Source organism: Phocoena phocoena, chromosome 15 (assembly GCF_963924675.1).
Source record: "Phocoena phocoena chromosome 15, mPhoPho1.1, whole genome shotgun sequence".
Classification (NCBI taxonomy): Eukaryota; Metazoa; Chordata; class Mammalia; order Artiodactyla; family Phocoenidae; genus Phocoena; species Phocoena phocoena.
The window spans coordinates 87055807-87082961 of record NC_089233.1 but is presented as its reverse complement, the minus strand read 5'-3'; the positions used below and the strand labels follow the sequence as shown (position 1 = coordinate 87082961).

At 62.9% G+C, this 27155-nt stretch overlaps 1 protein-coding gene across 1 annotated transcript; it reads right to left on the bottom strand.

The window, feature by feature from the left end:
• Positions 1 to 223: 223 nt before the first annotated feature.
• On the bottom strand, positions 224 to 27155 carry COL20A1 (collagen type XX alpha 1 chain). Its single transcript, XM_065893327.1, has 36 exons — positions 27145 to 27155; positions 25815 to 25946; positions 25606 to 25697; positions 23540 to 23650; positions 18794 to 18937; positions 18477 to 18620; positions 16983 to 17141; positions 16526 to 16645; positions 15791 to 15955; positions 14976 to 15140; positions 14625 to 14785; positions 14268 to 14397; positions 13434 to 13579; positions 13219 to 13342; positions 12919 to 13058; positions 12326 to 12455; positions 11990 to 12132; positions 11702 to 11838; positions 11244 to 11376; positions 10930 to 11059; positions 9863 to 9889; positions 9097 to 9244; positions 7727 to 7869; positions 7456 to 7565; positions 6854 to 7012; positions 6686 to 6763; positions 6068 to 6154; positions 5338 to 5391; positions 3356 to 3409; positions 3177 to 3230; positions 2826 to 2879; positions 1936 to 2007; positions 1489 to 1524; positions 1335 to 1383; positions 982 to 1128; positions 224 to 249 (listed from the first exon to the last, which is right to left on the bottom strand). The coding sequence occupies exons 1-36, from the start codon at positions 27153 to 27155 to the stop codon at positions 224 to 226; spliced, it is 3915 nt and encodes a 1304-aa protein (XP_065749399.1).

Genomic DNA, 27155 nt, shown 5'->3' with positions numbered 1-27155 from the left:
TCAGTCCTGCCGGCTCCCCTGAGGCCCCCGCACGCCCCACTGCGCCCACCCCAGTTGCTTCTCTGGCACCTGCACGACTTTCCCGCTGCTCCCACCCCCCCACCGCTCCCCACTGCGGCCCAGGGCTGCCTGTCCGACTGAGGGCTCCAGGCCCAGCGGAGGGGAAGGAGGGATGTGCCAGACCGAGGGGTGCAGGCGGCAGTGCTTTCCCTTCTTGAGGGGCCTATGCTGACCTGGGGAAGGTGGGTCCTGGGGGCAGCGGGTCCAGCCTTCAGGCTGAGGCTGAAAGCTTAGGGTCGAGGGTCCCTGACCTCAAACAGGCACTGATCACTGTCTCAGAGGCCGGGGTTTAGTGCGTGGTGGGGACGGGGGAGGGGGCTGGGGTGGGCGTCATGACAGCGCCTGCCAGCTTTGGACGGCAGGTACGAATGGGGGGCACACACGGCAGCGACAATGTCTGGGGGACTGTGGTGGGTGCGGTCGGGGGGGTCCCTTCTCCGCCCATCCCCGTCCACCCCCGCCCTCGGCGCAGAACTGTCGTCCCAGCCGCCACCTCCCACGCCACCCCCCCCCGTCTCCTTCCCCCCCATCGAGGCCACAAGCTCCGTCTCCCCTCATCAACTTCTCCGTCCATCTCAGCATCAGCATCTGGGCCGTGAACGGCGCCGCAGCCCCAGTCAGATGGGCGGGCTCTTTACAACAAGGTCACTGGACCAAGCCTCCCGCTGCGGTAGCCAAGGAGAGGGGGACGGATCAGGGACGGGAGGGAGGGGACCAGAGGCTGGGGAGGAGGCCCTAAGCTCAGGCTTGCTGGGAGGTTGGGGAAGGGGCTGTTTCGAGGGCCCCAGGCAGCCAGGCAGCCCCAGTTCTGTGTGGGTTCAGGGGGCCTGTCTCCCCACCCGTCGTCACCTGGGGGAGGAGGGCCACACAGAGCCACCAGCCCCAGGACTGGGGGAGACCCTTCCCCACGGGGGCCAATACCTCTGTCCTCTGGGCGGGGGCCACCGTGCCCCCCTTCTCCAGGGAGCCGGGCCTCTCTGCGCCTGCCGAAGACCCTGGGGGCCTCCAAGATGGGCATGGGGGGCCGGGTGCTCTCGTGGGTGCAGGCGTGGAGCTTCAGCAGGTGCGCTGCGGGGGAGGACGGTCAGAGGGGGCGGGGCAGGGAGACCTTCCCTCGATCCCTGCCTTGGTCCGAGGCACGTGGCCCAGGAGAACGCCGCAAGGCTGGGTTCGCTAACGACCGGGCGCTGGGCGTCCCTTCCCTCCTGGGTGAAGGCAGAGGCTCTGGGGTCCCCACGGGAGGCTGGGCCACTCACTCTGGATGGCGGACTCGCAGGCCTGGCCCACGAGCTGGTAGATGGTGGCCAAGGACTGTGGCTCGCCCTGGAAGGGAGGACGGACCACGTGGCCAGCGGATCGAGCTGCCCGAGTCAGTGCCTCCCTGTGCTTCCCCAGGGACGGCCCAGACCCCAGACTCCCCACACTCACCTTCTCTCCTCGCTCCCCCTTGGGCCCCGGCAGCCCCTGAGTGGGAAGAAAAGGAGAAGCATCTGGACCCCGTGGCCGCCCGCCCGCCGCGCCCCCCAACCGAAGGCTTCGTGCGGGACTCATCCCAGGAGTCCTCAGAGGACAGAGGACCCACCTCTTCCGCTGCGAGAGGGAGCTTCCCTGCCCCCCGGGCCCCACCCAGCCTGCAGGCCCAGGTCTGCCCCTCCCCGGCCCCCAGAGCCCACGTCCTGTCACCTGCCCCCCACCTTGTCTGTGTTGGGCCGGGCAGGGGGCAGCCTGGGCTCTCTCCCCTGCGAGCTTTGTGCCGGCCTCGCTCTACAAACGTGCCGCTCGCAGGACACCCCGAGCGGTCAGTGGGGACAAGTCTGCACACATGTGACCCCGACCTTGCTGTCGGGCGGGTGGGCTGGGCAGGGAGGGGCTTACCGTGGGCCCCACAGCCCCCGGGGGTCCTCGCTCCCCGCTGCTGCCTCTGGCCCCCGCCGTGCCCTGGAAGCCCTGCAAAGGCGGGGGTTCCGGTTTGGCTGCAGCTCCGGTGCGGGGGCCCCTCCCTTCGGTCCCACCTGCTCTGGACCAAGAGCAAAGCTAAGACAAGCTATAAGGGGAACCCTTAGCTTGTCCCCAGCCTCCTGCAGGCGGTGCCTCCTACCCACCCCGCGCCCAGGCAGCCCCCCCGTACGCCCTGCCCGTTGTCACTAGTTCTGCACTAATACGTGTCCGCCCGCGTCCCAGTAGTCTGGGTGTGACCGCAGGACGGGCCCCCCCGCGGGGGCTTCTTGCAGGAGGGGCAGTTCGGCCTTCCAGGAACCCAGCGAGGCCGACCCCCGGGAGATCCTGGCCGGGCCTGGGCTGCCGGCCCCGGACCCCCAACTCAGAGTAGATCCCAGCCCCTGCGCTCCGCTCTGACCTCCAGGAACACCAGGCTGGGAGGGAAGGCGCTTCCGAGTGAACGGCCCGTGCCCCCAGCCCTCCAGCAGGGCGGCCTGGGCCGCCGAGGTGAGGGTTTCTGGAGGCAGAGAGGGAGAAGGGGGGCCCGACCACGTGCCGCAGCCAGGCCCACCCGGGAGCCCAGGCACCTTCCTGCCGTGTGGAGTGGCGGCGTTTCCTACCAACCTGCCCGGTGCGGGGGGGGGCGGGGGGGCGCGGCTGCTGCGCTCCTGGGATAAGGACTGTCACGAGCCCAGCGCCGCCGCTGACAAGGCCCCAGCCTGGGGCCGAGAGGCCTCCCCGGTCACTGTTCAGCTCAGCCCCAAGAAACCTGGGGAGGGCCGGTGGGGTGAGTGGTGCTGGGGGCTCACGGAGGAGGCGATACACACCCTAGGGCCAGGGGGTCCGGGCAGGCCAGCAGTCCCCTCCAGGCCTCTCATTCCCTGAGGGCAAAGGAAGGGGTGGGCGGGGCAGAGGCAGGTGCCCCTCCCACAGTGACCCCCAAAACCCACCACTGTCGGGGGTACGTGCTTGTGCCGGGCTGAGGCTGGTCCATCCCAGGGCCTGCCCCCGCCCCGGGCGGTGACCACTCATGCCCCAGTCTGTGTGGGCTGACACTCCCCTCCCACCAGCCAGGCCCCAGTCGGGGCAGGATAGGGGGGGAGGTGGGTGTGGGGCAGAGAAGGAAGCCCCACCACAGTCTCCATCTCCAGACCCTCCCGGCCAGGCTCCTCTCCCACCTTTGGTCCCTGGACGCCAACCTTCCCAGGGGTGCCCTGGAGGCTGGGGTGGCCCTGGAATAGAGCAGAGGCAGCCAGCCAGGCTGGGCCGAGGTCCGACCCGGAGGGGGAGGCCCTGTCCCCAGACCTCCGTCCCAAGCACACAGCACTGGTGCTCCGAGTGTGGTCTGACCCACTACCTGCAAGCCGGGGCGTCCATGGTCCCCCTTCTCTCCTTTGACCCCTGGTGGACCCTGGATGGGGAAGATGGATGGGTGGGAGGGTGAGGGGAGAGGGGCGGGGGGATGGGAGGGAGGGCGAGGGTAGAGGGGCTGGGGGTGGGTGCTGGGGGGTAGGCAACACCTACCACAGGTCCCTGGATGGTTTGGCCCTGGGTGCCTGGTGACCCCTGCTGACCTCCAGGACCCTCGGGTCCCATCTGTCCAGGTGGCCCGGGCTCTCCCTAGAGACACGGGGGTGTGTGGTGGGGCTGAGAAGACGCGTGGCCCGTCCTGCTGCCCCTCCTTCGATCCTGCCCTCCTGCCGGCCCACGGTCTCCAGACCCAGGCCCGTCACAGGCATCTTCACCCTCGCAGAGCACTCTGGGAGGGAGGGGTCCTGCTATGACCCCACTGTATAGCCAGGAGCTGGGCCGACTCTGGACGGGCCAGCACAGAGCCCTGATCCCCAGACACCAGAACATTCTACCAAACCTCTAAGGGACAGATGACACTAACGCCATTTAAACTGCTTGATTTGCAGTTGAAAAACAAAAAGACTGCTTTCAAATAATCATGTGAGTCACGCATATCAATGCACCAAACTCTAAAGCAAACCACAGGCATTCCCATTTGTGAATATCAACGCGGAACTCCTAAATAAAACCTGAGCGCACAGAAGCCTGCAGCCCATTAAATGGGCGCGAGCGCTCGGTGACCAAGCCGGCCTTTAACGGGAGCAGGCGCGGTTCAGAACGTGGGAGAGATTAAATCATTCACCAAACTAATAGCTTCAGGAAAAAAAATGATTTGTTTGCGTCCACAGCAGCTGACGAGGCACTAAATCTTATTTAACGCCCACTCTTGATTTTTAGAATCTCCTAATAAAATAAGGGTAGGATTTGACTATCAACGTGGCAAAACGTATGTGTCTCAGCTCCCCGGCCAGCCCCACACTCGACCGGCAAACACCAGAAGCATTTCTGAGAAGTCAAGATGAGGACATCTTCTATCACCGCGGCTCTCTGACAAACTCTGGAGTGTCACCACACCAGACAAATAAACGAGAAAAAGAAAAAGAAACGAGTGTAATAAAAATCAGAGTCAGTGAAGTGATGTTTCACAGGTGATGTAAATTTAAACCAGGAAATTCCAAGAAAACCATCTGAAAATAAAAAACGATCGCAAATAAGCTAACTGAGTAATAAATGGGGCACAAAAATCGTACACAGAGAGGACAGAGGATTTGGGGAAGCTGAAGGCGGAGCTGGACACCAGGATCCGCGTCTGAGGCGGCCGTTTGGACTCTGGAGTCCGTGGAAACTCGTGATGTGATTAGGCTGCATTTGAAGTTGGCGGGGGCTGTGGCTACCCAACACTGGGAGGACGGACGGGGCAGTGGTCTGGGGAGGCAGGAGGAAGCACGTTGTGTGTCGGAAGGTGCTAGAAGCACCAGAAGGGACCGGGAGCGGGTGGGCCCTCTCAGACTGAGGAAAGCCTTGAAACACGGTGCGGAAGGCAGGAGCCGTAGAGACAGACCCATGCGGTCCACTAGACAAGGGCGATCCTAAAATCTGCCTGGAGACACGTACGGTAGGCCAGGTCAAAAGACAACGACAGGGTAAACTAGTCACAACTCAGGGCACAGGTGTTTCCATTAAACCTAGAGCCCCACGACTGAAGAAGAAGAGGTAACCCAGCGGAGCGGGGGCTGGAGGCCACGCGTCCAACAAGAAAACACCAGCAACTTTCAAAGCCGGTGGAGCCACTGGGGAGAGAAACACACTTGAGGGCAGAGGACACACGTCCTGGCCAGACGCCCAAGACTGCCCGTCACGCAGTCCCTAGGCTGGGGCCCCGTGGGGAGGGCACCGTAGCCCGGTTGGGGGGCCCCGCTCCCGCCTGGGGTTGGGCTGCGGGGGGCTCAGTCCTGCAACCCCCCGCCAGGACGCCTCACAACTCACCCTGGGCCCTGGGAAGCCCTGCTCTCCTGGGGCTCCGTCCCTCCCAGGGTGGCCCTGCAGAAACACAAGCGAGGCTGAGGCCGGGCTGTACGCTGGCCTCCCCAGCAGCCCTGGACTCCAGTCCCCACCTCTAGGGGGAGAAGAAGAAGGGGCTCCGGGGGCGAGGGCGTCCTGGCCCACCCCGCCCTCCCACAGCCAACTGGTTACCACGTTCATGGGCTCAGGCGGGCCTGGGTTCCAGCCCTGGCCCCTCCCTGGTGAGGTCTGTGGACCACCAGCTAGAACGGGTCCTGGAGCCTCAGGGTGGCCAGAGGGTCTGGACCTGCCCCACAGCGGGGCCCAGGACTGGAGCCGCCTCCTTGGAGGCCTGGGGAAAGGCCCCTCAGGGCTACCCTACAGCCCAGAGCACCCAGGACAGAGGCTGCCTGCGTGGCTGCGACTTGTGGCCAGGGACCAGCGCAGTGCTGCAGACTGCTGGGCCCAGACCCCCACCCCAGTGGGGACGTTTGATTTCGACACCAGAGAGGGGCCTGCTCGGGAGAGGGTGGCCATCGGGAGGAAGGGGCTTGCAGGAGGGGACTCGTGGGCCGGGGGGTGGAAGAGGCGGGCAGGACACTCATGAAGTCTATCCCATCTGGGTGGTGGGCCTAGGGACGGCTGCTGGGGCATGCGGGGGCCACCCTCATCACCGCTGGCGTCAAGATATGCCAGGAGGAGCTGCTGGACTCACAGGAGGTCCTTGGGGGCCCGGGGGCCCAGGGGTCTGCGAGGAACATGCACAGGCAGAAGGGAAGGCAGGGCAGGTCTCTCCATCCTTCTGGGAGAAAGGAGACCCCCATCATTAAATGGACCCTTTCCTCAGTTCTTGTTCGACCCTAGAGCTCAGGGTATCCACGGACACCAGGGTCCAGGGAGCCTCCAAACCCACCCCTGGGAGGCTGGGGGGGAGGGGGAGGACCTGGTCCTGGGTGCCCACCCCCCAAGCTGCCTGACACAAGCCCCCTGACACAAGGGAGTCCCTTGCAGGCCACCAGCATGGCCAAGCCCGGTGTGGGCACCCAGGGGAGTCGGTAAGGACCCCTGCCCACAACTGTGCCCACAGAAAAGGGCAGTGGCCCTGAGTATGTGGAAGCAGCCACCCCTGGGGCTGGGAGCTTCCAGGCCTGCTCCAGCCTGCCTTGCCTCAGGGCCTCCAGGACACACATCCAGTCGCCCTGAGCTCCGGCTCTAGCCCCGGGGGGCCACCTCCTCCAGGAAGGCTGTCTGGATTTCTCCTGGAGCGGCAATGACCTGGATGGCCAGTCTACCCCCAGAATCTTTTGCCCTCAGTGGGCACTTGCCCGCCTACCGAAGCCGGGAGCTCGCAGCACCTGTCCTCCTCTGCCCAGGAGTCACTGCACACAATCTGTAGCATCTGGAGCTGGAACTGCAGGTGCGGGGGAAGGGCAGGGTCGGCCAGGTGCAGCTGGGTCAGGGGGCGGGAGGGGGTCCGCCAGCCCCGGGTTGTCTGGCTCACCGAGGCTGAGCTGCTCCGGGGGCCCCGGGCCTTGGCCAGTCTCCCCAGTGTGACGAAGCCGGTGGTGGGCAGGCTGCCGGCCTCCCCAGTGGGCTTCTCAGCCACCTTCCGGCAGTCCACGTAGAGCCTGACCTTGGAGCGGCCCACGGCTATGTGCACCTGGGAGACACCAGGAGGTCTCCTGCGGCCCCGGGCCAAGAAGGGCTCCCCTCCACGCCCACAGGCCAGGGCCAGAGCAGGGAGGGGCAGGTGACCATCCCCTGGGGCCTGGGGTCAGGATCCTGACTCCACCCCAAGTCTTGTGAGACCCCCCTCGCGGGGCCTCAGTTTCCCTCCTGTGAAATGGACCAAATGACATCCCGCACAGCCCCTCCCAGGGACTTGTGGGACGCAGGAGAAAGGGCTGGATGCTCTCTGACCCAAATTAAGGTAAGGACGTCCAGGGTGGAGGGGACCACAGGAGCAGAGGGGGAGCCACGGTGACGGGGGTGGGCAGCCTGTGTCCTGCGGAGCCCCATGGGGGGTCTGCCCCAGAACTTGGGAGCCAGGAGTGTCTTAGGCAGGGAGGCACACGCGCTGGTCCTTCCAGGACCTTCCAGGACCTTGTGGAAGCTCCCAAAGAATATCCTCCTCACTTCGGGCAGGTCGAAGGTGGCCTCCTGCAGGGTGGCGCTGGGGTCACGGCGGAAGTAGGTCAGCGACTTTCTGCTGGCTGGGGGGCGGGGCAGGGAGCACGTGAGACCCCCAGGCGAAAGGTGGGAGGACGCACCGGAGTGGGGCCGCGATGGGCGTGCAAAGCCTCAGAGGCCGTGCTGCACCAGTGGCCCCTGCCTTCGAGGAGTGACCGGGGCCCACCGCTCCCCTCCAACTGACCGTCCAGCAGGACCCCCAGGACGGGCTGGAAGTCTTCGGCCGCCACCTGCCACAGCGCGAAGACCTCGTGGGGCGTCTCGGGGAGCAGGCGCAGGAGGAAGACGACTGTGTGTTCCGTGGGGAGGGTGGCCAGGTGGATGTCGCTGTGGGCACACAGCAGGGGTGACCGCAGGCCTGAGAGGAGGCCGGACCCCCGGGACCGCAGAGTGGGGTCCTCGGGGCCAGGCTGGGCCTCTCCTGCCTAGGCTTCCCCGTGAGTAACGTGGGGAGTGTGAGGGGCAGGACTCCCGGCCTGGGCCTGTCAGGTTTCAACGGGAACAGCTCCCCCAAGGCCCAGCAGGGACCACGGCCAGTGTCCACGGTGATCGTTCTTCAGGGTCTCTGCGTGGGTGGGGAGGGTGCAGGTCGAGGGGTCCCAGAAAAGTCTCTGAGCCTGTCTCCTGGGCCAGGAGCCCACGAGTCCAGAGACAGCTCTGCCCTTGGGAGCTGCTCAGACTGGTGGGCAGCTGGGGTCTGTGCTGGTGCCGTGCCCACCCTGGTGCTCAGCGGTGGGGAGGGGCAGGGAACAGGGTCTTGAGTCACCCAATAAAATCGCTCCTAATGGCCTGCAGCCTCCCTATTTGCCCTTCCTTTGCTCTTGGGATAACCAAGGGCCTGGAAGACACAGCCCAGCCTCACGGCTGCAATTCTTTAAGCAAGGCGACCCCAGGGCCTTGGCACGGTCTGCTCCTTTTCCTGAGCGCCCTCCCCTCTCCCATTCTCTCCTACCCTCTGCCACCTCCTGGGGAGACTTCCTGACCCAGGGAGGAGCCCCTTCCACTCTTAGCAGCCCCAGGGTTGCATTTTGTATTTCTCAAATCTCTATTATAAAGTACGTGATTTACCTTTGCAATGTAAAACATTTTAACTTAAGAAAAATTATGCTGTGCGTGTGGAATTTCCAATGAGCGATTAAAGACACCTCCATATACGAAGTGGGGCGACTATTAGACCTCGGAGGTCATCACAAGCCTTGATCGTGGTGAGTCACAAAGCAGCGGTTTCTTACAGACCCCGGATATTTGCAGAATCAAATTAAAGCACAAAGGAGGCAGTTCTCAGGGAGACAAATTTGGTGGCCCCCGCCCAGAAGTCTGCAAGTTTGGTCAATCCCTGGGCCACATGGGGAGAAGGAGCCCCCCCCCCCAACCGTGGCCTCATTCGGCCCACAAGAGATTTATTAATCTGTGGAACTCGGATTCCCGGAGCCCACGTCCCCTCCGGGAGTCTCCCTGGCTGGCTCTGGGGTGCAGCCGCTGGGCCTGGGGGACGCCCACCCCCCACAACCCCCGCAGGGTGGCCTCCTGCTCCCAGGCCCACACCGCCCCGACCTGGCCCGGCGGGTCAGCTGAGCATCCTTGAAGAGCGTGAAGGTCCTGATGGGGCCAAAGGCCGAGGGCTCCATGGCCACGCCACGGATGGAGGCGTATTCCTTCTCCACCAGCCCGAAGGCTGCCATCAGGTCAAAGCCTGGGGAGGGGTGGGGCGCGAGGGACAAGCAGAGACGGGAGGGGAGGTGGGGGGCAGGTGTCAGGTGAGAGGAGGCAGCAGAGGCAGCGAGGGAGACGCAGGCCTTCGGGGGCCTGCTCCTCCCCCTCTCCCTCCATCCTGACCTGGGGAGGACACACGAGCAGCACCGTCCTGCCCCTTCTGTTGCCCGCAGCCCTCGCCTCCCGGCGGCCCTCAGTGCCCGGACCCCCGCCCATCCCACCCCCATCCCCACTCGCTGGCCCTGCAGCTGGGGCTGAGCAGCTTGCTGGACATCTCGCGGGAGACCCTGCCCCAAGCTGGGCCCCCGCCTGCAGCCTGACCCCACCGCCCCGACCTGGCAGATCTCCCTGACCACGGGGGCCCACGTGTCAGCCTTCCCTCTGGCTGTCTCAGACCCACAGCAGTAAAGATGTGATGCCAGGGACCCTGGCTCAGCCCCTCGCCCGCCCCGTTCCTGGTCAGCAGAGGCTCACGGAGGCCACTCAGGACCCAGGCCTCCAGCATTGCCTGACCCCAGTCCCAGGCCACACCCCCAACAAGGACCCAGAGCAGGGGCGGCAAGGGGCTGGTGGGAAGCAGCCGCCACAGAGGGTGGGGGGACCTACCAGCCATCCGGGTGGAGGGCCGGGCAGGCTGCTGAGAAGTGACAGAGGTCAGGGTCAGTGGGGAGGGGCCCCTTGTGGCCGGACACCATGCCCTGTGGTCCCCATACCTCAGGGACGGGGATGGGACAGGGACAGTGTCCTGCCGCCTCAGGTTCCACCCCCAGGAAGACAGCATCCGGCTGGGTGCTGCCACTGGGGGCTGCACCCAAGAGGAGATGCGCCCCAGGCGGCAGGGCCAGGGAGATGCCTGGGTGTGAGGACGTGCCCGGGGCACCGCCATCCCGGGACCCAGCTCTGCAGGCCTGCCCCACTGCCAAGCTCTACATGGGCGCTCAGGATCGCTCACAGGCGAGTGCGTGCAGAAACTAGGACCCTCAGGGCGGGAAGCGGCTCCCCCCTCAAAAAATAGGAAGGGTGCTGAGCCTCAGGTAGTGAGGCCCTCGTCCCCAAAGGTATTCAAGCCAAAACCAGGCAACCCCACGGAGGGGACACAGAGGGAAGCTGGGGCGGTCGGCTAACTGGCCTCTGAGGGCCTTCTACTCCGAACGTCTGATTGCCCAAGAAAAGCAGCAAAACAAAACAAAAGACTCCTCTCAGCTGGGTCCTGGCCTGCAGGTGGTGGGGCCCCAGGGACAACCGATACCCCGAGGGTGGGGCCAGCCCGGCATGGGCCCTGGGCTCCGCTGCAGCCGCCCCGTCTGTGGTCTGCGTCTGGCTTCCTGCTCCTGCAGGCTGGAGGTCTGCCCTGCGCCTCCCGGACGCAGATGCAGGAGAACACCGGCCGCTCCCCAGCCTTGGGCACCTGCAGGCCGGGCCACAGCCGCGATCCCCTCCGCGTCAGCCTGCACGCGTTCAGCTGGACTGCAGTGGCCTTAACCCTTGGGGTCCCGGTTGGCATTCTACACCGAGGAAGGTCTTGCGTGAAGACTGGATCTCCTTCCGCTAAGGTCTGCAGTGCAGGGTGCCTCCGGGAGTGACAGGGCCCACACATCCTGGCTCCCGGGGACCTGCTAGGGTCCTGGGTCCGGCTGGGGTCTGCTGGGGCCTGGGGTCTTAGTGCCCACTCACCCGTCCGGCCCGTGGCAGACACTGCCACACTCTTCCCTGCTCCATAGACGGCTGAGACTAGGACCCGGTACTTGGTGGCCGCCAGCAGTTCAGGGAGAGTCACATGGCTTCTGGGTCCTGGAATGGAGATCTGGGGGCGGGTGGGGGAGATGGTCACCTGAGCGTCTTTGCTCATTTGGGCGTCTCAGCTCCCTGTGGGTCCTGCCATGGAAGAGTGGCCCCCTTAACAGGCAGGGTGGGACGTTGTCTCCCCCAAGGCCCAGGACCCAGGGGCCCACGAGGGACGATGGCTTCCCAGCTCCAGGGAGACCCACCGACTTCTCGGGTCCCGAGCCTGAGGCCAGTGCATAGGAGAGCTGGTAGTGGAGGACACGGCCACTCGGGGGCGTCCAGCTGACCCGCAGGCTGTCGGGAGACTCTGAGGCCAGGGCCAGGTTGGAGGGTGGGCTCCAGCTGACTGCGGGGGAGCAAGGGGCGGGGGGGGTGGGCTCAGATGGCAGCACGTCCCCCGCTCTGCACCACGTCCGCCACCCTCCCACTCCACGGCCCCGCCACGCTGCCCAGTGGCCTCGGCCAAGACAGGGTCACCATGCCAGCTCCAGGACCGTCTTGGGCACTGTGTCACTCCAGGTGACTTGGACCCTCGGCCATCCCAGGGATGCCTGCCTGGACGGCTCAGGACCCAAGTGGTCCAGCTGCAGGGTCAGGGACTCGGGGGACTGCCTGTCGGGGGCCCACAGATCGAGGGGTCTGGGGCAGAGCAGGGGTTCACCTACGGGGGGTGTAGCGGAGGGACACGGGGTCACTGCGGGCCCCATCCCTGTAGTAGGCCAGGATGGTGATCTCATACTCCGAGTGCCTCCCCAGGCCAGGCAGGACGGCCGTGCCCAGGTTCCCCGGGACGGAGATCTGCGGAGAGGAGGGACCGTGTGTCCAGCCATGGAGTTGTGTCCACACGTTGGGGCCCGGCCGGGGCCACATGCAGGCCGATGTCCCCAGGGTGCAGCATGGGGGTCTGAACCCCGGGAGCTGGGGTGGGGAAGGTCTTCTCCCCCCACACCTTATGGGCCTTCCCCTCTCCCAGGGGCGTCCACGTGATCTGGTAGACAAGCACGCCGGACGCCGCTGCGGCCGCCCACTCCAGCTGGACTTCGTCCCCAGGCAGCTCTATCACCGACAGCTGGCTCGGGCTGGGGACTTTCCCTGGAAGAGGGAGACTGAGGCTGGGGTGGCAGAGGGGCCCCCAGTCTTCATGCACAGTGCCCGCAGGGCCCACTGTCGCACCTGCCCAGGTACCCGCCCTCACCTGGCTTGGCGCTGCACAGAGCAGACACCGAGCAGCTATGCTGATCTTAAGTGTCCAGGGGCGCAGAGGGAAGCAGCCGGGGGCACTCACGTGTGGTCAGGCGGCCAGTTAGTGTGGAGGAGCTGCCCCCAGGGTAGAGGCAGGTGACGCGGACCGTGTAGACGGTGGAGGACGAGAGGGGGCCCAGAGTGACCGAGGTGGCGCTCCCAGGAGCCTCCGTCTGCAGGCAGGTGGGGGTGGGGACATGGGCAGCTGCGGAGGGGGCAGCGCCCGCCAGAGGGAGACCCAGGCCTGCCCCGTGACCACCCCCAGACTGGGGAGACGGGGACGGGGCGTAGGATCCACGGCACCGGGGTGGGGTCTTGCCCACCAGCCCGCCCAGCAAGCCCGTGTTTTCGCCTCTCGTGACGCCACGCACCCCCCGCCCACACGCACGAGGGCTCTCGTGTGCGGTTCTTTGTTCCACGTCTGCCGCCCCCAGGGGCCCACAAGGGCCCAGGTGGTGTCAGGTGCCCTCCACTTCCCCTGTACCGGCTGAGGCTGTGCCTGGGGAGACCTGGCCACACCCACCGACCCTGAATGCAGGGTGCCCAGTGGGGGAGGCGGAGGGCACTGGGTCCCCATGGACAACTCATGCCGCTGGACAGCCCAGGACATCGGCCCCGGGCAGGGGCTGGCCTCACCTGTCCCGAGTGGCCGCCCTTGCTCGAGACGTAGCTGACCCTGAACAGGCGCACGGGCCTCGCGGTGCCCTCCCAGGACACTCGGGCCGAGTCATGGCTCACGTCCGAGAAGCTCAGGTGTCTGGGGGGGGCCAGGGCGGCTGCAGGGGACACCAAGGCCTCAGGGACCGCCCCACACGTACGGGGGAATGGCGGGCGATGGCCAGGTCTGATGGGGCTACCGGATGGGGTCGGGGTCCCCCACCCGTGGAAGGTTGCGGGGAGCCAGAGTGGGCAGCAGTCTGCGGGCGGGGTACTCACGGGTCCTGGCGCGGATGCTCTGGGCCTCGCTGGTCTCTGCCCCTCGCAGGCTCCGCACCCACACCTCGTAGTCCCTGCCTGGGGCCAGCCCATCCAGCAGCGCCTCCGGCTGCCCCACCCGCACCTGCGGGAGGCTCACGCTGGCCCCTGCCTGCGCGCCCCCGCCCGCCGGCCCAGACTGGCTCCCCCGCCTCCCCTCCCCCTCTGCCCCGCACCTCTCTCCCCTCCTCCTTGCCCTTGGGGGAGGTGGGCGAGCACTGCACCAGGTACTGGGTGGCCCCTGCCGAGGGCTGCCAGGTGAGGTGGATGGCTCTGGGCATCACTGCGGCCAGGGTCAGTGCCTGGGGTGGGGGCAGGGGCGCTGGGGGAGACGGGGGCGGGCGTGGAGGGGCTTTAGAAACACAGCACAGGCAGAATTCAGCCCCATAAACCAGCGGGACAAAGGGTCTCAGGCAGTGCAGGCCAGGTGTGTCTTGATGGACACACAGAGGGGGGGAGACCAATGCGGGTGGGGGGGCACAGACAACTGAAGTCCCTGTCCCGGCTCCCCCTGGGCAACCCTGGTTTCACTTAAGGCCACATGCTGTGTGGTCCCATTTATATGGAGGGTCCAGGAATGGCAAACCCCAGAGACAGAAAGCAGATCGGGGTGGGCAGGGGCCGTGGGGAAGGGGAGGACTGGGGGTGACTGCTAAGGTGTGGGTGCGCGATGCTGGGACAAACGGAAACCCCCGACTTGTACACTGTAGATGGGAGGGTCGTAGGTGTATCCCAATAAAGCTGCCGGCGGGTGGCTCACGCAGGCCCTGGCGGCCTGTGGGCTGGACGGGGCGGGAGCCCCACCAAGAGTGCAGGCAGCAGCAGTACTGGGTCCCAGCCACGCCCGGGCTGATGACACAAACGACATCTCTGTGCTCAGAAGAGGACACAGGGTCAGAGGCCCAGTGACTTGGCCTCGGTCACAGGCTGGGGGTGTGCCCCACCCGGGTTAAGACTGCTCCAGTGCCAGGCTCCGAGGGGAGGCTGCAGGCGAGTCCCCCCTCGCCCACCTGTGGTCACCGGGCCCTGCAGGCCCGCACCGACGCCGGCCTCGTAGACGGGGAGCACGGAGACCAGGTACTCCGTGCTGGAGGTCGGGTTGTGCAGCTCTGCCGACGAGGCGGGCGCCTCCACCACCACCTGGAACAGAAGCCGCCAGTGACAGAGTGGGCGGGGTGGGGGCGGGGGCGTGGGCTGGGGAGGGCTGGGTTAGCCCTCGCTCCCTGCGTGGCTGCGTCCCTGGCCAGGTCTGGGCCATCTGCGGGGGCAAGGGGCTGCGGTTTGGTAGCCCCCCGCCCCTGCCACCCTTCTTCCTCCACCTGTGGGCCCGACTCCAGCCCTGCCTGCGTGAGGGGGGGCCCTCTCACCTCCCTGGGGGCGCCGCCCTTAGAAGGCCGCAACACGATCAGGTACTTGAGGGGTGGCCGCGGGGCTGGGGTCCAGGACAGGTGGATGCTGGAGGAGGTCACCCGGGTCAGGACCAGGCCGGTGGGAGCGGAAAGGGGGTCCAGGGCCGGAGCGGCTGCGGCTGGTGTAACTGTGGGATGGGAGGGGGCAGCTGGCGACAGTGGCTCTGCCTGCGCCCCTGGGGGCCGCTTCCCGGAAGGACAATGCTCCCCCAGGTATCCTCAGAGCCCTGAGAACCGCGTGGGCGGGGCCTGGTGGGGCTGCGGCCAAGCATGGGCGACCCTGCCCTCGTGCCACCCCTGCTGGCTCACCTGGGCCGCTGCGCAGGCGCCTGCCCTGCACCTTCTGGCAGACGAGGCGGCTGAGCAGGCCGGCCAGCGAGCCGAGCTGGCGGAAGTCCTGCACGCTGTGCACGGTGATGTCCAGAGGCTGGGACGCCAGGAGCCTCAGCTCGGCATCATCGGCGTTCTTCACGCCTGCCGCGGGGTGGGGGCGAGCTGTCCGTTGTGAGCCAGGACCACTGCGCCCCTGCGAGGCACCCAGCCGGCAGAGGCTCCTTCCCACGCCACAGACCCAAGACTCCACAGGCCCCAGAACGGGGTCACCTGGCCGGGCCCCCGCGAGAGACGGGCTGGTGTGAAGGTGGGGCTAGACACCCGGAGGTCCCTCTCAGGCTGTGCCATGCCTGCCTGGCTCTCTGTGGGGTTTGGGGCCAGGAGGGAGGCCAGTGTGCTTTCCTCGGCGTCCTGCACACCCGGGGGCTGGGGTCAGGCACCGAGGCCGGTCTCTGCTTCCGGGAATCCCTGCCCCCAAGTCTGGAGTCTCCTTCCCAAGGAACAGAGTCAATGACTGGCCAGTCAAGGGCGCAGAGCAAGGCCTCCGGGCCACGCACAGGGCCCGTGCAGACAGGAGGGGGCACGGAGACGTCTACAGACACTTCATTAGAGAGCGGCCTTGCCGTCCACGCCGACTCACGCGGCTGCCTTGGGGCCGGGACTTGTCCTCCCCATTCGCAGACAGCGGGCTGGGGCTCAGAGGCCACAAGACCTGCAGCCTGGGGGGCGGTGGGGGGGTGTGGGAGCCACCTGCTGTGAAAACTCCCCGTGAGAGCCCGGGGTCTGCTCACCCACGGCAAAGACGTCGACGCCCAGATCCTTGAGCACATGGCCAGCAGTGCGGGCGTCGTCCTGGGACTTGCCGTCCGTCACCAGAATCACCAGCTTGGCCGCCTCCGGACGGAGACCCGCCACGGGCTTCAGGTTCTGTTCCAGCACGTGGGTCAGGGCCAGGCCTTGGGTGCAGTGAGAAGAAAGTGCTGGCAGCTCCAAGCACCCTCCCTGCCCACTCGCGATGGCTCCACCAGCCGCTGGCCCCCTGCTTTGCCCACCAGGCCGGTCCTGGCCCCTTCAGGCTGCGGGGGCCCGGAGGGCAGCGATGCCCCCTCTCCTTCCCTCAAAGGCACCCAGAGACTCAGGGGCCGGCGCCCCACACCCTGCTGCCTTCTCAAGAGCAGTGAGGCCCCAGGACGGGAAACAGGGAGGGGACCTGCGGTGGGGGGAGGGGTCTGCCAGGGCGAGACCCCCTGAGGGGGGCTGCTGCTGGCAGGGCCCCCCCAAGCGACTGGTGGGCCCTCCCAGGGGCCTCTACCGACCAGAGGAGTCTCCTGGTTTCAGCAGGACTGCCCAGCACACCACGTTCACCATGGATGAACGAGGTGGACTTGTCCTTTGCAAAGGCGTGAATACACAGCTCTCAGGCGTGGTTCAGAACACACGTTTCCAAATCTGGGAAGGTGCGAGGGCAGCCGACCTCAGGACAAGACCTGAATAGACCCCGAGGGTGGGGCTGGGGCCAGGCAGACCTGTGAACGTGTTTCCCCCTCTGTACTGGAGGCCACGCACGGCGGCCAGCACCTCCTCCTTGGTGCCAAAGGCATTCAGGTCCCACTCGGTCTGGGGATCCCCGCTGTACTGAGTCAGGCCTGGAAGGGGAGGGGTCCCCGCTGTACTGAGTCAGGCTGGGAGGGGTGGGCACACAGCAGGCGGGCAGGACACACACAGCCTCGCCTGGGTCACCAGGGAGGCACATCTGCAAAGCCTCGCTTTCCACACAATGTCCCCCCAGGAGCCAGCTGTCCCTCCAGTGCAGGTCGGGACCCCACCCCTGCCTGTCCAGGTGGGAACTTAGCCTTAGTTCCCAGAGGCTGCGTGTCTCCTTCCCCAATTCTCACTCCCTTTTCCAAGCATCGCCTGTGCTGGGGGCTGGCAGGAATTGTGAGGACCACCCCGGGTGGGGCGCAGGGCAGGGCTGGGACCTACCTACTTGGACTTTGTCTGGCCCGATTTCAAAGGGCTCAATGATGCTGGCCAGGAAGTCTTTGACCTGCTGGAAGTGACTGTGACCAATACTCCAGGATCCATCCACCAGGAAGATCATATCCACGGGTGTGGGGGACATGCAGCGGAACTGGGGTCCGGCTGGGGAAGGCGGGGAGGGAGGCGAGGTGCTGGGCGAGACCCGCTGCTGCTGCAGGACCCTGATCCGCCCCGGAGGCGGGCTGCGGCCCCAGCATCTCCTTCCCTGGGGCAGGTAGAGGGTAAGGAGCCACAGGACTCCGGCCTCAAGTGAGGTGGGCAGCTGGGTGTTGGGGGACAGGCACTAGGGTCTCCCCAGACTTAGAAAACCGCACTTGAACTCAGCCCATCATCCCAGGGCCTCCGAGCCCCCCCAGAGAGGGTTCACAGGACATCCAGCCGCTCTGGCGCCTCTGCCCTCCATCAGCCTTGGCGGTGCTGGTCACTGTGCGATTGTCTATGGCAGGGGTAGGGGGGTTCCACCTTCCTCATCCGGCCGACACGACACCCGGGCCCAGCGGGCAGAGACTGCCCGACGGGGTGCCAACCGGGGTCGCTGCGTCAGCACCACGGACAGCTCCAGGCAGCTGCCCATCCTGCCAGCTCTGGGCTGAGGCCTCACCGTTTGGTGAGGGGGCTTGTCCAAAGGACCCAAGAGCTCTTTGGAGACAAAGCCACACCCCTTGATCTGGGGCTCCCTGAGTTTTGCACAGACAGTGCCCCCAGGCCAAGCCCCAGAGCCAGGGCCAGACCCCACCTGAGGCTCCCGGGCAGGGTAGGTGTGGTGAGACGCCCCCCCCAGTGGGGGAGGCAGGCCCTGGCCTCAAGTCCACTGGGAGACAGCAGGCGGCCCGGACCCCAGGACCCCACGTGAGGCTAAGGAAGGAGGTACTTTCTTCCATTCCAAGTCTGATGGGAGAAACAAAATCAGAGACATCTCAGGTCTGATGGGGGAGGCACAGCCCTGCCTGCAGGGCCTCGAGGGAAGTGCGGCGCTGTGGTCCCATCCCGCTAGCCTGCGGAGGCTGGCACCCTGGCCGTCTTACCTGGCTTCTCTCTCCCTCCAGCCGAGGCCCTGGCGTGGCTGTGCCCTTCCAGGTCTGGGGTGCGCTGGGCAGGGGCCTCCCCCTCAGGGCCCCTGGGTGGGGGCTGTTCCTCACCAGGTACTCCTGGGGGGGGCACAGCTGTGTCACCTCTCCCCAGCCACACTCAGGCTGGAGGACTCCTGAGAGGGGTCAGGGTGGTGGGACCAGGCACTGGGGCCCCAAAGACGCCCCAAGCAGATGACCTGCCCCGGTGGGTTTAGTGAACCGAGGAGCGCGGCAGCCAAGCCTGAGTGAAGCTGGGGAGTGTGAGGTCAGATGGAGGAAGCACGTCCTGGCCGCATGGAGAGGATCCGCGGGAAGCTCAGGACAGCTCCTCGTCCCAGGCACTTACCGTCCCCCGGCTTGGACCCACCAGGCGTGGGCAGGTCTTGGCTTGGGGCCAAGGCCACTGGGGGATCGAGGTCTGGGCTCCCCTCGTGGGAGGGGCTGGGCTGCAGGGCTGCCCCCAGTGGCCTCCGGCTGCTCCTGCTAGCAGAGCTACTCTTCAAATCTTTGACTGCAGAGAGATGCAAGGGGCTGTCAGGACCACCAGGGAGGGAAGAGAGGCCTGGGGCTGCACACAACCCTCCCCGCGACGGTTCGTCCAGGCTCCCTGGGGCTCCCAGTCGAGGGGCTGCCAGGGCTCAGCTCCAGCCTCCTCTGCACACATGCACCCCCGGAGGGACTTACTCACAAACTCCCTCTGAGCCAGCAGGACATTCCCTGAGCCCGTGAGCTCGAAGATCTGCAAGGTGTACCCTTTGGAGGGGCTCAGGCCCCCCACCGTGGCCTTGGGGGTCTTGGTAGTCAGCATCACCTCCTGCTCCAGGTCCCCTGGGTGGGGGTGGGGAGACCTGTCGAGCCCGCCCAGGTGGATGCTGTGTGCGCGCATGTGTGCACCTGTGCGTGCAGGTGTGCTCCGCCCACTCTGTCCTGCGTGTGCCTGTAGGTATGTCAGGGAGTGGCAAAATTCTCCAGGCGCCTCCTCTTCCCCCTCCCCCAGCTCCTCCCCTTGGGGCGGGGGAGGGGAAAAGGGGAGAGGTCTTTGTTGCCCTCTCCAGGACCTCCTGGGTAACAAATGGAGAAAGAATGTATCTCTGCGACAGCAAAATAATATGCCTTTACAAAGCTTCCCCAGAAGGACTTATCCTCCCCAGAGGGAGGACCCATAAACCCTCCAGATGCCCAGCACAACAGCCCTGGGGACAGCGTGAACATGTGAAGACGGGGGCTGCACACAGAGAAAGGCCCCACCTGCCCGTGTGCAGGGGGCTGGACGGCACACAACAGCGAATCTGCAAACATGTCCCAACGTGACTCTGTGAGTCAGGGGACACTGCCACGCTCTCTGGGGAGGCAGTCGTGGAACCGACTGGAGAGACTGCAGTCAGAGGTCAGGAAGCACCTAGCGGTTCTCGGGTCTCAGGTGCTAGGAAGGGGATAACAGGAAGGACCTGCACGCCCACCCCATAGTCCATTGTCTTGCGGGGCGGACGGCCCCCAGCCTGGGTCCAGCCCCACGTGGGGAGGTGGGACAGGCCGGGAGGGCGAGGGTGTTGGTGCTTCATATGACTCGAGCTGTGTAATTTTCACAAAACCGTTCCCCCATTTTGTAGGTGGGAAAACCGAGTCACACAGTTACTCAATGGTAGAACAAGGATTTAAACCCAGGTCTGTTGGGTTCCTGGGCCTGCCTGCACAGGGGAGGGATGTACACGCAGGCCCTTTGAGGAAGTGAGTCCTTGGCACGTGCCCCCCCCACCCCGCCGCCAATTCTTTGGGTTGAGACACTGAAGAGCTCCACCCAGGAGCAAGGGTTAATGAGGTCAGACTGGCTCTTGAAAGGACTGAAGCCCAACTTCAAATAATCTTAACTTCTAAAACGGAGTGAAGATGACCCAAAACTGCTAGTTCACATCACTGTCTGTCAGAAACAAACATAAATTGTTTCTGAAGGAAGTCAATGTTATCTAAGGCCATAAATTATTTCTATAAGTTGTCACAATGTCTGGTATGCAGTAAAAAATAACCGGATATGTGAAGGAGCAAGGCAATGTGATTGAATGTTAAGAGAAACATTAGACAACAGAAAGAGAGCCACAGATTTCCCAGATAATGGAATCATGAGACTTTAAAATAACTATGCTAAGTAGTTTGAAATTTTAAAAGACGAGCCTATGAATTCAGATATCGAACCATAAAAAAAGGAATTCTTGAATGCAAAAACCAAACGGAAATTTCCAAATGGAAATTCTAGAATGGAAAAACACAGGGACTTCCCTGGTGGCGCAGTGGTTAAGAATCCATCTGCCAACACAGAGGACACGGGTTCGAGTCCTGGTCTGGGAAGATGCCACATGCCACAGAGCAACTAAGCCTGTGTGCCACAACTACTGAGTCTGCACTCTAGAGCCCATGAGCCACAACTACTGAACCCGCGTGCCACAACTACTGAAGCCCATGCACCTAGAGCCCGTGCTCTGCAACAAGAGAAGACACCGCAGTGAGAAGCCCACGCACCACAATGAAGCGTAGCCCCCGCTGGCCGCAACTAGAGAAAGCCCGTGCGCAGCAACGAAGTCCTAACGCAGCCAAGAATAAGTAAATAAATAAATTTAATTTAAAAAAGAAAGAGCAAAACACAAAACATGATGTTAGAAATTCAAAGAATGACCTAACAGCTTGTTACACACAAATGAAGAGATAAATGGTGGAAGATCAGTCAGAATAAAAAACACCAAGTTAAGCATGGAGAGATAAAGGGATTGAAAATATAGAAGAAAGAGTAAAAGGCATAGATACAGAGAGAGAATGGGGCACAAGCAATGTTTGAGGAGATACAGCTAAAGAACTGTAAAACAGTAGACACCGATTTGAGAAGTCCTGTGAATCTGAAGCAGGAGAAAAGAGACCCACACCCACGAACATCAGATTAAATGTGCTGAGAATCCAAACAGAGGAAAAAGTCTCAAAAGCAGCCAGGGAAAAAGAAAAAGACGTTACGACAGCAACCAGGTTGATAACTGAATTCTCAAGAAAAACAACAGGAACCAAGAGACGTTCAAAGGAGTCTTCAAAGTGCTGAAGGAAAGTTCCAACTTGAAATTCTATACCCAGCAATAATATCCCTCAAGAATGAAGGCGGAATAAAGACATTTTCAGACAAACAAACAAAACCCCCCAAAACACAAGAATGTGTAACCAGCAGACCCTTACTAAAGGAAACATTTTCAGGCAGGAGAAAAATAACCCCAGACATGCTGGAAGGAAAAGAGAACAACAAAAGGGTAAACACGTGAGCTGGTCCAAATTCACGTCGAATTTATACACTACGCAAATGAAAATGTTTTATGAGATTTAATATGGATATAGATTAACATGCATAAAAAGGGGATAAATGTGGTTGTGCTGCTCCCGTGTGGGAAAAGGGAACGTAGCCTTCATGGATACTACACGTTGATAAGTTCAGGATGGCACGGTGGTCTCTGGGCGATCACTGCAGCAGTAAAGGGATACGTAACTACTGAGCACAAGAGGACATGGGATGATAAACAGCACTCAGTCGTCCCCCACCTACCCATCAATCTTAACTTCACACACAAAAAAGAGACACTAGACGCTGAGGGCCTCCAGCTGTGGTGCAGCTGGAGTGACACAGAACCACTTATAAAGGATTGTTGTCAACAAAAGATAATCAAACCTGAATCTGACCAAACCTCTGGGACCTGTCAATCTTCAGGACAGACGGGGGTAGGGGAGCAATAAAAGTGGCACCACGGGGATGCCATCAGCAGAACAAAGAATGTTGGAAGTTCTGGCGGACAAACGAGCTTCTTTCTTCAACAAATAAGTGTCAAGGAAAAGGAGGAGAGCTGTTGTAGCTGGAACATTACCGGAGACGCGGGAACAGCACAGTGTGAGGACTCTGTTGGGATCTCAGTGCAAAGAAGTCAATTGCAAAAGATGTTTATCAGGCAAGCTGGAAGATTTTTAACACAACAAAGTATTTCTTGATGGTTCTGAAATATTTTTACTTTTTAGGCATGCCAGTGGTACCAGAGTTATTTTTTTGGTCCTTCCTTTTAGAGAAACATACTGAAATATTTATAGACAAAATTATATAGTGTCTGAGACTTGCTTTAAGATAATACACTATAAGGAAGGGGTTGGAGAGACAGACATGGAACAATAGTGGCCGTACGTTGATAACTGTTGAAGCTAAATTCTGGGAACATGAGGCTTCATTACATCACGCTCTCTTCTTTTGCATGTGTTTAAAATTTTCCATAAAAATTCAGTGCCACAAAAAGACAAGAAAGGAGAGGAAAAAATTATAGTGTAACAAAATGAAAACAAGTAGGAAAATAGTAGATTTAAACCCAAATATATCAGTAACTTCGTTAAATGTAGGTGGGAAAATGTTTCAATTAGAAGACAAAGATTGTAACATAAAAACAATACAAATTCTATGCTTCTTAAAAGATGCATCTAAAATGAAAGGCTAAAGAAAAATTGAGTAAATGAATGGGAAAAGGTTTTCAGTGTAAACGCTTCCTGGCGGACCAACAGTGATCTCACAAAAAAGAGATTATAAGAAAAGACTGCAACCGCAGAGGTAATGAGAAGAGTTCATAATGGAAAAGGTTCAATCTACTAGGAAGATATGATAATTCTGAATTTGTATGCACCTAATATCAGAGCCTCAATGTATAAAACAAAGATTAGTGAGAAACCACAGAAAGATGTATCTATAGTCACGATGGGGGATTTAAAATACTCTCAGTAACTAATGGGATAAGTAGACCCACACGAAATCAGCAAAGATAAAAAAGATGTGAAAAATAAGGTGAATAAATTTGGCTTAGTTGAGATAGTAGAAAACCACAGGCGAGTCAAGAAGGGGGTTCTGCTTGGGAGCAGAGGGGGTGGAGACCGGGAGGGGCCTCTCCTCACCCAGGGAGTGAGCTCCAGTTTGCCTCTGCATCGTGCATGTACCCATTCTGCAATCACACACCCACGATTGTGGGCTCGTCTGCGTGTCAAACCTCAACTTTTGAAAGGCTGTTAACACTTGCAGCCCTCATCCCGTCTGGAGGTTTGTGCCGGGTTGCCAGGCGCCTCTGCCGCTTGCCCTCCTGTGGGACGCGCTCTGATACCGTGAGTCTGCCCTGGCGCTGGGCACTGGCAGAGCCCTAAGAGCTCTAAGCTTGAGGAGGATCCTTGTTTCTTCCAAGTGAGCAAGCACCTTCTGCGTGCGCCAGGCGCGGGGATACGGCGGTGGGGACTCCAGGGGCCCCACTCTCCTGCCACAGCCTCCCCGTGTTAGCGGGGCAGTGGGGGAGGAGGGAGGCAGAGTCGCGAGGAGCCGGGCCCAGCCACCGCCATGCTGACCGTGGTCACCGTCAGTGCGCGCAGAGGGGAGGCGCGGGCCCCTACCTGCCCTGGGCTTCACCTGCACCAGGTAGCCGAGGCTGCTCCCCTCCGACTCCCTCCACTTCATCTGCAGCCGGTCCTCAGGCAGCACCACCAGCCTCAGGCGGCCGCTTGCTGCGAAGGCAGGATGGGAGTCAGGGCTGCCCCCTGGCAACCGCCCCAACCAGCTGAGGGGGCCCCGAGGCAGCTGGGGCCCCATCAGGGGTCAGAGGGGGCCAGTCCCACCTGGGGGAACTCTAGAAGAGGCCCCACCCGGGGCTGAAAGAGGACCGAGACCGCCTGGCAGCACCCGGGAGGGCAGACTTCTGTCCAGGGAGGCCCCCGCCCCCGTGCACTGAGGCCAGCCTCCCGGAGCGACCGTAACTGCCCCACCGGAGACGCGGGCACTGAGCCAGCACGGCAGCTGCCAGCCCGCCCGGATGTCCCCGCCGAGTCCCCGCAGCTGCAGACCCCAAGGTCACCACTAGGTTCACACAGCCCATGAGGGTGGGGTGCCCTGGGGTGGGCCTGGCCATCCTGGGAGGAGGACGGGGTAGCGGAGGCCTCAGCCCTCAGGCACAGCCTGACCCCCGAGCTTCCGGGAGCTCCTTGGCGGAGGCGACTAGTTTTAGAAAGTGGGGACAGAGATGGGCTTCTTCTGGTGGCCCCCCTCAGAGCTGGGGCACAGGGGAAGGGCAGGGCCGGGGGGAGCCCACGGCAGATACAATGATCGCTTAAGAGCAGGGAACAGCTGAGCCGGGCTGCCGGGTGGGCCCCGCTGTTACCTGGAGCCTGGGCTGAAAGGCAGGAACGCCTCAGGAGCGGGGGCCGTGAAAAGCCACTTGTGAACAGGAAGCCCAGCTCATGAAGAGCCTCTGTCTCCCTGCGCCCCTGGCATGTTGGGGGCCATCCCCAGCTGCCTTCTGAGTCTGCACGTCAGGGCCTTGGTGGGGCGCCTGGGAGACAGCACCCACCCAGGGGCACCCCCCACGGGGCCACCCTCGGGGAAGGGCAGCGTGGATGTGGGGCCCCGCCCCACCCTAGCCCTCCCCTGTCTACCCAGAGCCTGCAGGGACCTCGTGCTGTCTGGACTCAAGTGTCTGTAGGGGTCCCTTAGTGACTTGGCCCCTTTGGGGTGATCCTGTCAGAGCCCCAGGGACAGAGGGCCCCGACCACCTGCGTGCAAAAGTATAACCACGAAGATGCACCACCAGTAAGAAGGCGGTTACCAGAGCCGGGGCTCCGGGCTGGGTGGCTGCACGATGCACCCCTGCCGCCCCCCATGAGGCCAGGCCTCGGCGGTCTCCTGCCCCTTCATCACCCGTGGGAGCCGGGTGCACGCCAGGGATGTGGCCGGCGGGGGTCGAGGGGGCTCACTGGGTAACCGGAGCCTCGGACGGCCCCTGGGACGTGGACACCACCTCCCAGTGTCAGTCTACGCAGCCCTCCCCCACGGGTTTGGGGTGTTACAAAGGATACTGCGACCAGCGTTACCCCGAAAGGGACACACTGTGAACGTCCAGTAGGGAGCAGAAGCGTCCCCTCGCTGGATGGGGTGTAGCCGCCCAAGGTGCTACACGCAGGGGGCAGGGGGCTGATGTGATGTGCGCCTTAAAGGAGCTTAAATGAGCAGGGACCTGCTGGAGGCAGCATCTTGGGCTCTCCTGGGGGGTGGGGGTATCACTTTTTACTCTAGATTCTGCTGTTTGAAAATTTCACATTGAAAAGGCATCTGGGGAATGATGGAAAAAATATTAACATAAGAAGGAATTAAATGCACACCCAGTGTGTTAATAACTGTTAAAAAAAAAAAAAACCCAAACAACAACAACCGGAAAACAAAAAGAGCCCAAAGAAATAGAAAGACCGCAAGGCCAAATGGTCAAGCCACAGCTGAGGGCGACACTGTGGGCAGAGCCGTCCCCTCTTCCCGTCTCTGCCCCCTGAGCATCTGTCCCCCCAGAATAGCAGCTGCTGGGGGCTCAGGGCCAGAGGGAGGCTGGTCCCTCGGGGGACCTGTGCCCTGGGCAGGTACGGCCTGGGGTGGGGGGCAGGTAGGGGCCACAGGAAGCCCACACCCGAGTCCTCACCTTGTCCCTGGCCGAGTCCCAGGGTGACACCCAGCCACAGCCAGAGGCCGACCCCGAGGCGGGGGCACACACGGATGCTCATGGTGTGTGGCCTGCGAGAGGAGGAGAGGCCACTCAGCCATCTGTCCGTCTGTCCCTCTGTCCCCTCCTGACCTCGAAGCCAGAGCTTCTTTGTCTGCGCCTGTGTAGGCCTGGGGCCGAGTCCATACCCGGAGGCCTCCAGCCACTGGCCCTCCTGTCCCCAGGGGCCAGCGTCCCACAGGCCTGGGGGAGCTTCCTGGATCAGGAGGTCAGCTGCCCTCCGTCTGCCCACCGCACCCTCTGCATCCCGCCCTCGGGACCTTCTCCACAGGCCAGCTAGGCCAGCTCGGGGCCTGGCCACTGCCCTGGTCACTCACTTGTCATTATACCAGCCTGGGGTGGCCACTGTCAGGGCCAAGGGGGTCTGGGGAGGAAACCAAGGCCAGGTGGGGGGCGGCCCTGCCCACAGCCCTGAGCGGCATCAGAGCTGGGACCGGGACCCCTGCTGGCCCCAGGAGGGACGTGTCCTGGCTGAGGACCGGCCACCCAGGACAACCAGCCCCCTGGCTCCAGAGCTGGCCTCTCAGTGAGGTGGGGGGAGCCCCAAAGGTGGGGTTGGGTCCTGGGGGGCTGCCTCTGGGCCCCTGCTGACAGAGCAGAGGGGAACGTAGTGCAGGATCTCAGGTCTCCGGCCAGCCCCGGCCCAGACACACCCAGGGCAGTGGAGCTCAAGGGGGTCCTCGGGGCTGCAGATGGGCTAGAGGATGGCGCACAGGTTATCCGGGCACCCCAGGCCCCAAGCCAGGCCCCTCCCCTCCCCTCCCCGCAGAATGCGAGGCTGTGAACAGGACTCCTCCGCAGCGCCTTCCTTCCTCCACCCCGTGACCCTGGGGGGCCAGACCCCCTCCCCAGCCCAACACTGCATCCGGTCCTGCTGAGCCCGCCCCCACTCTGTCTGGAAGGGCAAGGTCATCCTCAGATCACAGACCTGGGTGCATCCCCTGGTGGCCCCTCCCTGTCCACCTGGCCCTGTGGCGAGTCACCAACCTGCTCCAGTCCCAGAGCAGCGTCCCTCCGTCCCGCGCACTCCCGTCTACCCTGGTCCTACTGCATCCACAGGGAGGCTGTGGCTTATGAGGCCCCTTTCCTCCGACGTCACTGCCCCGGCCCACCCCCCGCCCACCCCACGCTTGCCCCCCTCCCCTGGCCCCCCTCCTCAGCTCTCCACTCTTCCCATCTGCTGCCCAGGACGGCTCTCCAAGCGTGGGGGACACAGGTCCCAGTGTAAAGGACCCCATCGCACCGCAGGGTGGGATCCAAGGCACCAAGGGGCCAAACACCTTTATCCCTCACTCCATATGGTCTGTTCCAAAGAGGCCCACGAGACAGGCACCTCAGGGACCAAGGTCACCATGTGTGGTCCTGGGCGCCAAGCTGTGGGTGATGGGCATGGGGATCCCTGGCAGCCTGGAGCAGCCCCCGGACCCCAGGGTCACGCCAGCCTCACAACCTCCCCACTTGTCTGGCAT

What these genes read in the sequence shown, in the direction of transcription:
- COL20A1 (XM_065893327.1), bottom strand. An exon ending in CGTCGACGTCTTTGCCGTGG is followed by an intron (nt 15,141 to 15,790) that starts GTGAGCAGACCC and finishes ACCCCGCGGCAG; the next exon opens with GCGTGAAGAACGCCGATGAT. An exon ending in CCGGACCCCCTGGCCCTAGG is followed by an intron (nt 2,008 to 2,825) that starts GTGTGTATCGCC and finishes CCGCCTTTGCAG; the next exon opens with GGCTTCCAGGGCACGGCGGG.